Here is a 12,206-nt window from a genome sequence, read left to right as displayed (position 1 = left end):
ATGAAAACGAGACCTAAGTACTAAATTTATGAATCTATTCACAGGTCCAACCACATCGGTTTTACCATTCATCTATATATATAAAGCAAAAGGCAGAGAATGGTGAAACATTCAAACTATCAGAAAATGTCATTGGTTAATGCAAACATTAAGAATTAAAATTCTTAATTAAATGGATAATATGATAAATTCATACTTTTTCATATTAAAAAATTAAAATTAAAAAAAAATCAAATAATGGATCCTATTTTTATGGAACACTACCCATTATCTTTTTTTAATTCGAAAATGAATTTAATTTTTTTTTTTTTAAAAAGCCTCTGACAAACGCTAGAGCGCGTGTGGAGAGGCTAGTACAAAGAAAATTAACAAAACATTGTTGTTCTACAAAACACACCGTAAATTATTACTAGTGTTGATTAGACCTCTAAGACCACTGGTTTTGATTAAACCTCTAAGAACACTAGTTTGTTTGAACAGTCGAGTTTATTGTAGTAGATATTTAGATATACAATCAGCAGAAAAGTAGCCAGTGCTGTTTTAGATGACGGTTTTGCACCTTTTGCTGCGATCCGAGATGGTTATTCGACTTTTAGTGACAAAATTATAATGGACTCGGATTTCACGGAGCTTTTTCCGTCGCTAGTCGTTGGCCTTATGGTCACAAGTTATTTCATGAAATGGAAAAGTGCTCCTCCATTTTCATGGTGGAAAGTAAATTGGACAAATGGTAAGCAAATTCTTCTGTCCGGATTTACTAAACTGCCGGGGAAAATCTAACCGAAGGAGAAACACTTCAATCAGCAGAAAAGTAGCCAGTGCTGTTTTAGATGACGGTTTTGCACCTTTTGCTGCGATCCGAGATGGTTATTCGACTTTTAGTGACAAAATTAAAATGGACTCGGATTTCACCGCTCTTTTTCCGTCGCTAGTCGTTGGCCTTATGGTCAGCTTTGACAACGGTCAGTGAAAGCCTTTGCTAAAAGTCGAACATTGTTGCAAACACACCCCGAGCCGTTCGAACCATTGTTTTTTCTTTTACTAGACATAACCTACTTTCAGAAATATCCTCTTTAAATAGTACAAGAGCCTAATATCACCACCGTCAAGCTTATGAAACAAAAGTTGCTTTTGAAGATATGCGCACAAATAGAAAAGTTACAACACCATGCTAAACACAGACCAGATGCAAAGCCCAGATAGTCACAAATTATACACTCCATTAGCCATTCCCTTTATAATGGATTCAAGTCTACAAATCCTCTCTTTTTTTGCGGATTGCTACAGAACTAATCTGCAGCATCACTTTAGTCAATGTGCCAGTTTCTGCAGATGTCGAAGTGTCCGTTGTTTAATCCATTGTCGGTCATACGGCAGATAAGCTTGAATTGAGTGATCATAACTGCAAACCAAAACCAGAAAGAGAAGTGTTAGTGTCCTCCCCAGGCAACAGCCACCGCAAACAAAACTTGATGGACCCAGATTTTATTAATCTCAATTTCACAATGGATCATGTTCAGTTCTTATCACTTTCCCATCCCAAATTAAACAGGCTGTCCAACTGGTGGGACTTTGATGGACGGATAAAGTAAAGTATAACGGCTGGCCTATGGTAACTCCTGTACAGCTATGTAGCCTGGTGACCGGAAAAAAAAAGTCCGTACTTTAAACTTTTCAACTGGAAAGGTGCTTTCCTGATGCAACTATAATAAGTTAACTTCAAATATATATATATATATATATAAGGTGAGGCACTCACAATATAAATAAATAAATTTGTACTATCCAGGAAATAATCATACGTGATCAAAATTCACATTCAACAGATAGTCATCTGTGTAAACCTCATCTGTTTGATACAAAAGTTTAAATTATTTAAACCACCATATGTCGTGGTAGACGATCCAATTCTTCGAAAGACCAATCAATAAAATCCAATTCGACAACATAGCCAAATATGCACATACTCTGTAATGATTTAACTTTTATATTACACCTTTTTTCTGTAGGTACATAGTAAACATTTCTAACTCAAAATTCAAAGATCATTAACATAAATCTACAAAAATTGCTCAGTGAGAAGGCTATACATATTTTGGTGCCTGTATTGTGTGTGTGTGTGTGTGTGTGTGTGTGTGTGTGTGTGTGTGTGTGTGTGTGTGTGTGTGAGTGAGTGAGTGAGTGAGTGTGTGTGTGTGTGAGAGAGAGAGAGAGAGAGAGAGGCGTACACTAAAGCACTCATGTCAGTGAGGCCATCAATAAAGTTGTAGAGATCTCCAATATCGTATGAGATATTTCTAATTGCTGGATTTAACTCCCTCAGCTTCCTCTCATACAGTCCACATATACCTATACATGCACAACAGCATAACCTCTAGTCAATGCAAACAAAAAGATGATGGTTATAACGACATTATGTCTTGGGAGCCCTCCAATGCCTTTTCACCCAAAACAGATGACTAGTATCCAACTGTGAACCAGGAAGGCTAAAAAACTCACATTAAACATATAGATAAACATATGTTTACAGAGAAAAAGAAGAAGAGGGGGGGGGGGGGGGGGGGGGGGGGAAGGGAGAACACAGGGAAGAAACCTGTTTTCTCTCTCATATGAAGTGGAAGTTTTATTTGTCACACGAGTTATCATGTTTCATTGAGCACAAATACACTAATCATAAAACATGTAATATAGTAATGTTTTCGCAACTTATAAATCCTAATTGCCGCAGAGACGCAAATTGGAGATTTCACTAAATAAAATAATTATCTTAGACAGCTGCACAATCAATCATGATCAGCACTTAACCATACTGGAGAGACACCACTGAAGGGAAATTTATTCAGGTGCCCCTATGTGAGTTCTATTCCAAATCACTGGATCTTCCATAGGGAGTTGGGAAAAAGTTGACATTCATATCTCTAGTGACAACTAATCTTTCATTTCTTTACACCGTACAGGTCTACAGTTCTCACATGGCCAAGCAACTACCCCAAATACTTCCTACCGATTAATTATCAAATCTTTCAGTTTTCATGAAAAAATTTAGTTATTCAACCTATGAGGTGAAAGTAAATGTATCATTTTCTTTTACTAGATAAAATCACCTATGCCCTTTTTTCAGTTTATTTTGAGAAATTAGCAGCTCACAAGCATTTTTTATTATGTAAGAATTCAATTTATAGCATGATGAAGCATTCATATTCCCTTTAGCTTTAGGTAAATAAACTTTAAAGCCAAAAGATTTGAATGATGGTAATAATGATAGTTTAATAACAACAAAACTCATCCAAAAAAAGACTGTAACCACGACAAACATCATAAATAAAACATACCATCCATTGCTTGACTTATTGAATCATAGTCCATAAAGGTTCTAGTTGCTTTGTTCTGAGAAGTTTGCATTAGAATGATGGTGTGCTTGTTAGCCTACACATGATGATAAAATTACAACGTAGTCAACATTCCAACAAGACGGGCATGTTTCTCGCGAGAGTAACTTACAATGAAACACGAAATGAACTGTTCACACCAATAATATCAAATCAAAATAAAGCGAAGCATTATATATATATATATATATATTTATATATAGTTGTTATATTGTAAGGCTTGACAACAAAATTCAAAAGAAAAACTCATATTATCTCATGGTCTCCAACATTCATATTCTAAAATATAACTTCGAAAAAACCACAAATTAGAACCCTAGCTGTCTGTTTGGTTCCCTAGTAAACGAAGAAAAAAATCGAAATAGAGAAGAAAAAAAACAAATTTTAAACCTAACAGGCTCTGGTACTTCAATATTCTCAAACACAGTAGAAAGATAACCTCAATTATGATTATCCAGAGACTTCTAGATTCTCTGGTTCAGGCTGAAAAGACTAATTTATATAATTTTAGCCCAAAATTTTATAGGAATGCGAGAGAGCATTATATTGGTGGTTTAGGGAAAAACTGAAAGGCAAGAGACATAGAATATGACAAAGAACAAAAACCCTAATTTGGCAAAAAGGAAGGCTTTGATTTAGGAACGAAACCACATGCTTGCAAAGAATAGTAGGAATTACAGAGAGAAAAGTGAGATTCGTATCTTTACATATAGAAAATAAATCAATGAAAGGAAAAGAACTAGATTACCATGTGAGAGCTGACAGTGATGAACCAGAAGCTCGCAATAATGTTATGGCTTCGTAGGAACGACGCGACCACCGGAGGGAGGGAGGAAGAGAGAGAGTTGAAGACGACTTGAGCAGGGCCACTGTGGCCCACTAGGTTAGATCCTCGTCAGAATTGAGGGTATAATAGACAATTAAGATCTGATTTCTGTAGTCTTTCGGTGGAGAATTGACCGTTAGATTTGTATACTTTCTCTCGCATTATAGACTAGAAACTGAAAAATGGAGGAAAGGAAAAACCGAAATACTTTTTTGGGGCTTGCCGACCACAAACAATTAAAAATGAAACGAAGAAAGACTTTGGGCTGGACAGGTAAACGCAAGTCTTTCTTCTTTTTTTTTGTTCGAAATACGCAAGTCAATCAGAAAACAAGGATTCTATAGAATTCGTCCGAAAAAAAAAAGGATTCTATAGTGGCGAAATTCTATAGTGAGGGTCTTATACATGGTCTTTAGTGAGGTCTTATTTCTTTTAATTGTTGAATTAGATTAATTAATTTAATTTAACGACTAACTAATTTAATCAAACGATTAAAAGATATGGCCTCACTTAATAGTCATATATTAGGCCTCACTATAAAATGACTCGATCAAAGAAATGGAGATTGTGGATTGATTGGTCCAATTCTTTCCCAACAGCTCTAGTGGCAAGCAAAGGACAGTTTGGGTATTTACCAATGGGTGTTGTTAAAAGAATGGCTTAAATGTTAAAATGGTCCATGTATTTTATCTCATAGGCCTTAGTCCCTGTGTTATCAATTTGGCCAATTTGGTCCTTGTGTTTGTATATGTTAGTCAATGTGGTCTATTCCCTTCAAAATATAAAATATAAAATATTTAAAATTAATTAAAATAAAAACTGTAATTGATTATAAATTTTTAAATTCAATCTGAAAATGGAATTTTTTTTTTTTTAATTTCACCTTCCCTAATTTCGCGCACACACCTCAACCACCTCCCAAACCTAGCCACCCTCACCACCACCACTCCAACCCCAAACCATAGTCACCCTCACCACCATTCCAACCCCACCTAACCACAACAACTCTCTCTCTCTCTCTCTCTCTCTCTCTCTTGGCTTTCTCTCTGACAAATCACGAAGATCTTCATAGCCGGTCACCATAACCTTGATGGCTCTACTGCCAATTGATCATCCTCGCTGCAGCAAAAGTCAACGATATTCAGGCCAATGGATCGAAGAGGAGAGAGAGATGAAGGGTAGAGTATGAGAAAATCTTAAACATAAGAGAGAAGAAAAATTGCAGCAAGAAAAGAGTAAAATTGCAGCAAGAAAAGAGTAGGCATCAATTCAACTAAGAACCCTTTTTTTTTCCTACAGGAATCGAGACCATTTGAGGTTGAGGTTGTGTGGCTTTTAATCATTTTAGCATTATTATTATTTGAGTTTAAATCTTTATAATTAATTACAGATTTTTAAATTAATTTTAAATATTTTTATTTATTTATAGATTTTAACATAATTTTGACAAAAAAGATCAAATTTGTTAATACAAACACATGGACTAAATTGGCCAAATTAATAACACAGGGACTAAATTGGCCGATAAGGTAGAACACATGGACCATTTCGACATTTAAGCCTAAAAGAATTCTAAAATTAACTGATTACAAGAGCTGAGCACCTCCTTTAAATATCACTAAATCAATATTTGAGCGCCTTTTTATAATTTTTGCTACAGAGGAGGGAGAATTCGAACTGATCGCCTCTTTTAAATATCACTAAATCAAGAGCTAATTGGTGGATATATCATGTATATTTGTTATATGATACGTGGTTTCAATTACCATAATAACCTTTGTCTAAATAATAAAGCATGCTCTCCCTAAAGCAATTTTACTGTGTAAACATCTTTAAGATTTTGTACAATACAATGTATGAGGCTAATTCTTTACATCTGAACCTATAAAAACATGCGCACCTAAACCTCAATTTTCTCCTTCATTGGAACCAGTTCCAAGCTCTCATCATCTACAGCACTAACAGCAGAGGTTTTGGTCAAAAGATCAGAAGGAATCAACACATCAAATTGATCAGCCTTGGGAACCAAAAATATCAAAGCAAGTGTTGAAAACCTCAACACATTCCTAATGAGAATGACCAGCCATAAGTTTGTAAAATCTGTCCTTGTGACATTCAAGGCATGAAGAACCACCCCTCCACCCCATTTAGAGGACAGTGAGCCAAGGCTGTCAATGCACATCAACAGTGCAAAAAATGTGCCTTCAATGCCTAGAGGGCAAAGCCTTGTGCTCAATACGATCATGGGCATCCATCTAATTCTGCTAACGATTCGAGAAACGCATTCTTCCATGATGACAAAGAAGTAGTCGGGAATGCCCAGAATTAAGTTCCACCTTAGGATGAATGTGAGATCGAGCATGCCTGATATGGCGTAGAGAAGTTGAGCAAAGAAGAGTAGGTTTCTAAAGGGGTAGTCTTTTAGAGTGTTGTGGTAGATCAGAACCCCTACTATTGAAGCCATTGCACCAACTGCATATATCATCCCAACAAACTCCTGCCCATGGATAAAGCCAATTAGTCTATGTGAAAGACAAATTGTCCTTGTATCAATAACATGTTGCTACGTTTTGTTATTGACGTGTCATGTTCTTTAACAAATAACATGTAGAGAGTGGGAAAGCTAGAGAGGGACCTGAGAGAAAGCAGGACCAGCTGTAGGGTCAGTGTACCAATAAAACTGGCCTTCATGAGTGCTAATGCTGAGAGTCAAAGATAGGTACATGTAAAGGGAAGGCTTCCACACCTGAGGACATTTGATTGTTCTGTACATGCCCCTTATTGCCACTCCTACTTCCTCTACTACCTGGACATGCACACATTTGTATTTAAACATATATAGATATTGTATGTGGAAATATTACTGGGGAGTTTTCATATATATATATATATATATATATATATATATGAACCATCAGGTGAGAACTTAGCGGAGTTTGTCGCAGGAAAAGATAGATAATGACAGGATGAGTTTTTATTTTGTTTTGTTTTATCCCAGGACCACTGGTTTTGCTGAAAGAGATAATAAAATAAAGCATAAAAGAGAAATGTGGAAAATTTATGGTAACAAAAAAATGTGTAAATTTTCTAACCTTCTTTTTCACAGAACGAAGGCTTGTTGATCCTTCTTCATATATAACAAAGCCCAGTACAGTCAGAAAGACTGGTGGGATTGCTAAAAGACCCAATGCACCCTACAACAACAATTTGCAGCTTTCAATTCTTAGAATCCTTAATCCAAAATAAATTAAAACCCAAGATATAAAAATACTGAACAAATGGGTTCATAAGAAGATAGACAGCACAATTCTGTTCCTTTTAGTTTACATGTCATAGATCCGTCCAGAATTTCTGGGAAAAATATTGCACGAATCTTTATTGGGAAGTTCCAGATAAATATAACATAAAAATATGCCAATATGCACGAACCCATATAAGATATAGTCAATTTGCATAATAAACTATACTGCACATATATCTGTAACACTAAATAAATAATATAATCCATCTCAGTTTGAAAAAAAAAGGTACCTGAGCACCAAGATGGTGAACAAAAAACCCACTTGTAGAGTACCCAACCAAAGCTCCGGCAGAGGAGCAGAACCCACAAAGGCTCTGCAAATCCGAGGCCAACCATCGGATCTCAATGCTATTCCTTGCAATACAAGCATCAATCGTCACGTCCGCAATCGCTACACTTGCCATGACACCAATCAAACAAGTCAAGGCCACAGCAGCAGCCAAGCTGTCACTTAGTGCAACCATGAGGGCTGAAATGATCCCTGTAAGTCCTGCTAGCACAAAATAGGGTCGTCTTCTATAGCCTTGAACTGGAAAAACGTCAGTCAATATGCCCCAAATGGGCTTCATGACCCATGGGATGTAGTACAAGCCTATGTAGAGCTGCACAACTGAGGGTTGGACTTTCCGGACATCTTTCCAGTAGAAGTCTGCGACCACTCTGAAATAAGAGCCTGAAAATCCTTGGCTGAGGCCATAGACGATGACCACACCCAAGACAAAAGTTGGGTCGAGTTCTGAAGAGAGCATTTGGAGCCATTGGAAGGGTTGCTGGATCATTTGAGCAAATGGGTTCGTGGAGTTTGAATGGCGATGATGATGATCATCATCTTTTTGGTCTGAAGTAGCTTGATCAATGATATTGGTTTCTTGAGAGGGATCCATGGAGAGCATGGATCTGGGGAAGTAGAGGAGGTAAAAGATTTGGAGGCTCAAAGAAGAAAAAGTCTAGGAGGGTCAGTTCCATCTTTTGTGTATTTTTAATGGTTTGTTAATTGATGACAGTTCATGAAGTATTAAAGAAAACGCAGGGTTGGAACTTGGATGGATTAATTCAATATAATATGTCTTCAGAATACAAGTCGGACAATGCAACTTAATGCTAAAATCTTCAGAGGCAATATTATATGAATAAACAGAGAGCTCAAAGATAACAGCATCTGCAAGCAAAGTACTTCAAACTAGTATAAAGACAGAAGCCAATACGTTCACATATAGTTAAATTGTTCATCTATCAATGAACATTTTGCAACAAATGCACCAAAAGTGAGGATCGTTTCAACTTGTACCAAAAAACTTGGGCTAAAAATTTGGCGTGAGAGAATAGGTTGACGGATTAAAAATTAGAATTTTATCGCATTTCAAACCATTTTAGCCAATTAGAATATAGGCTGAAATTGAATGGTGAGACAAATTGACAAAATATGGCTGCTAGACATGACTAGATTTGTATCAATGCAAATTATGATAAATATATATATGAAAAAGAACAACTGAAACCAACAAGGAGTGCGTCCATTACCCCCCAAAACAAGAAAATAAAACTCTACTAATAAGACAGATATGTAAAAGCTATTAACTAAAACGCCATATACAAGGATTTCCACGTATGCTCCTCCATCCTCCCTTAACTGGGCGCCGCCGTGCATGTTGTGTAGCTCTTCTCCTCAAGCTGCCACCAGTTTCTGGATATCCCTCTGAAAAAAATTGTATAGACAAAGAATCAGACCAGCAAAACAGCGAGACTGAGAACAGTTACTTCTACAGTTGCTCACATGACAGGATGCAGCTGGTAAGGAGGAAATACTCTTATATTTTCGGTTCAGATTATGATGCTCAAGTTGCAACGCTATTTTAACTCAGAGACACATTAAGCAGAAAATGCACACGTTATTTCGATAGCTAATATTAAGTTTCAGAGCTGATTCAATCTTTTTGTTAGTTGCCTTTATACCTATGTTACTAAACTAACCTCTTCGTTTTGGTATGAATGAATTTTTTTTTTTAAATCCAAAGAAAGCTGCAACAGCAGCACAGACTGCAAACTAAAAAGTTACAAGCAGCAAACTCAGCAAACAGGCTCAAAGAAACAACTACAAGAGAGTATCTCAGGAGATTTATAGGAACGTTCCAATTAGCATCTGTGGTTAAACAAAACTATTAGCCTTTAACTTCGAATAGGCTTCATATTTTATCAAAACAAAAATGGAGCAGTTATTGGAAAGGGGAATTTTAAAACTATTTCAATTCATAAAAATAAGAGCATAACTTTAGTCTTACTTGACCACCAAATCATCAAAAAGAGGGAGAATGGAAGTGAGAGTGAGAGTGGAGATGGGATTGGGATTGGGAGGGAAGATGAGAGGAGAGGATGGGAGGGAGAAGTAACAAAAGTGAAAACTAAAACTAAAAACTGAAATCTATTTCAAATTGTTTTCACTTTCAAGATTTTGTTTTCATTTTTGTTACTCCTCCCTCTCATCCTCCCCCACTCATCCTCTCTCTCAATCTCATCCTCACTCCCATTCTCACTCTCATTTTCCTCTATACTCTAGCACAAAAAATGAAAACTAAAAACTAAAACTGAAATGGTTATCAAACGGGCCCTAAGGTTCTCCTTTTGTGAAGGCTTGTCGCACACCTTACTAACTTATAGATGATCCAATCAATACCCAGGTATCATTGAATTTACAAATTATAAAACCGAATGAAACAAGGAAAAGCATACCTCAATTTGAAAAGGTGATGTTGTTGGTGGGTATCTCTCAACAACTTTACCATTCTTGTCCACCAAAAACTTCTCAAAATTCCACTTGACAAGGTCACCTAGAAAACCTCCTGCACTTGATTTCAGAAACTGGTAAACCGGAGCTGTGCTGGGACCGTTGACATCAACCTGTTATGCACTTGTAGTACTTGAAACCATCTCCGTAAAAAAATATATGAAAAGAAAAAATAAAGTAATGGAAGGAAGACATGCGGCTGAACCTCACACCTTGTCAAAAATGGGGAATTCAGCTTTAAACCTTGTACAAGCAAACTGCTTGATTTCCGGGTTTGATCCAGGCTCTTGGCCCCCAAACTGATTGCAAGGGAAAGCTAGAATCTCAAATCCTACATAGACAGCAACTATTACCACCTGACTCTAATGTTCACCCTGACCAACCAAAAAGAAGGTGACTTGTGTAACAAGAAAAAAGCACTGCCTTTATGGATGTAATTGGCAGGACTATCCAAAGGATTTCAGAATGTATAAATTCAATCTAATGCACATTTTTGTGGCGAAAAAACTATTATTGAAAAGAATCAATAGGAATTTCCCGAGATGGAGCATACCTTGAGTTTTGTACTTTTCATACAAGTGTGACAGTTCTGAGTAATTTGAAGAAGTCAATCCACTGATATACAAACAAATATTTTTTATTAATTCACAAGCATCTCAAACTTCCACAGAGGCCTTTCGTAAAATTCAATTTGACAAATATATTACAAAAGTTCAGCTCAGAGACAAATATCCAAAGGACTTCCCAATACCATTTTGAAGCCACGTTCACAATCAGAAGAACCTTCCCCTTGAATTTGCTAAGAGGAACATCCTTTCCGTCAATATCCTACATAAAAATAAACTTATTGACTTCATAAATATCAAATTGATACCAATTTTTGTCATCCACATAAAAAATTGAGCTACAAGTTTGGTTCTTTTCCCAGTCACATCCAAATGGTATTCTGCCTATTAAGGAAAAGGAGAAAAAAGTAAATTCTTTCAGGAACATATACGATATACCTTGACACTGAAATCATAAAGAGTTTTCTCTGTAGCTGCTCTTGCATAAACACCCAAAGACCGAGCTTTGAAGAAAACCCCATTAAAACTCGGTGATTGCAAAGAGAACCCGTTCTGGAAAATTGCTGATTTAGATGACCCAAGTGAAGATTTGACGGAGGGGGCCCAGAAAGCCATGGAAGGGCATGAAGCTGAAGAATTTGAGCTTCTTGTTGTTTTTGTTTGAGAATAACCGTGTAGAGGGGTTGAAAAAGTTGCAGAGAAAGGCATGGAAGCCATATTTGTCTGGTTGGGGACTTGGAGCTCGTTTGGAAATTTGGAATTGGGAGTTGACGAGCTCTTCCAAATAAATAGCTGGTTGGGCTGAATGTTTGAATATGCTGAAATCTCTGGACTCCGTATACAGAGAAGCTCTCTTGTGGAAGGTGTGCTCACACGTGGTGTTTGTGTTTTTTCTTTTTTTTTCTTTTTTTTAGATCAGGGTTATGTTTGTGTTTTGTCTGCTTTTTTCTTGCTTGTTTAATAGGGCTTTACAATTAAAGTTTTGATCTCAATTTTGGGTTGGTATGACGAAATCGGACCTAACTTAGATATGTGTGGCTAAATTTTGTCGGGATATGCCTATCTTGTCAAACTTTTTGTATTTCGACAAACTTTAACGAGCCGAGCAAATATATGTCACGATATATATTTTTCAACGAAATTTTGTTGGGATTACAACAACAAACCATTTGTTAAAATCTATCTCAAGACATACTCAACTAACTAGGTTTAGGTTCGATTACATCGTACTAACCCCTAAGATCAAAACCCTAATCGTAAAACCTAGAGGCGGCTCTGAAATTTTAAAAGCAGTATGCAAAATGAGTAATGGAGCCTCTTAAAACAAAATCTTTAACAAAAG

At 36.5% G+C, this 12,206-nt stretch overlaps 3 protein-coding genes across 3 annotated transcripts; all 3 read right to left on the bottom strand.

The window, feature by feature from the left end:
• LOC18789563 (enhancer of rudimentary homolog) lies at nt 1,012-4,356 on the bottom strand. The gene is made up of 4 exons (XM_020553680.1): nt 4,138-4,356; nt 3,333-3,426; nt 2,229-2,349; nt 1,012-1,402 (listed from the first exon to the last, which is right to left on the bottom strand). The coding sequence occupies exons 1-4, from the start codon at nt 4,138-4,140 to the stop codon at nt 1,312-1,314; spliced, it is 309 nt and encodes a 102-aa protein (XP_020409269.1). The 5' UTR covers nt 4,141-4,356; the 3' UTR covers nt 1,012-1,311.
• LOC18790192 (probable folate-biopterin transporter 6) lies at nt 5,995-8,841 on the bottom strand. Its single transcript, XM_007223050.2, has 4 exons — nt 7,747-8,841; nt 7,308-7,409; nt 6,851-7,021; nt 5,995-6,712 (listed from the first exon to the last, which is right to left on the bottom strand). Exons 1-4 carry the CDS (start codon nt 8,407-8,409, stop codon nt 6,116-6,118), a joined length of 1,533 nt encoding a protein of 510 aa, XP_007223112.2. The 5' UTR covers nt 8,410-8,841; the 3' UTR covers nt 5,995-6,115.
• On the bottom strand, nt 8,930-11,985 carry LOC18793339 (phospholipid hydroperoxide glutathione peroxidase 1, chloroplastic). Its single transcript, XM_007223712.2, has 6 exons — nt 11,303-11,985; nt 11,050-11,126; nt 10,852-10,913; nt 10,511-10,629; nt 10,244-10,411; nt 8,930-9,212 (listed from the first exon to the last, which is right to left on the bottom strand). Exons 1-6 carry the CDS (start codon nt 11,579-11,581, stop codon nt 9,183-9,185), a joined length of 735 nt encoding a protein of 244 aa, XP_007223774.1. The 5' UTR covers nt 11,582-11,985; the 3' UTR covers nt 8,930-9,182.

The sequence above is a fragment of the Prunus persica genome, chromosome G1 (assembly GCF_000346465.2).
Source record: "Prunus persica cultivar Lovell chromosome G1, Prunus_persica_NCBIv2, whole genome shotgun sequence".
Lineage (NCBI taxonomy): Eukaryota > Viridiplantae > Streptophyta > Magnoliopsida > Rosales > Rosaceae > Prunus > Prunus persica.
Note: the sequence above shows the minus strand (reverse complement) of the source record. Positions and strands in the feature narration are given on the sequence as shown.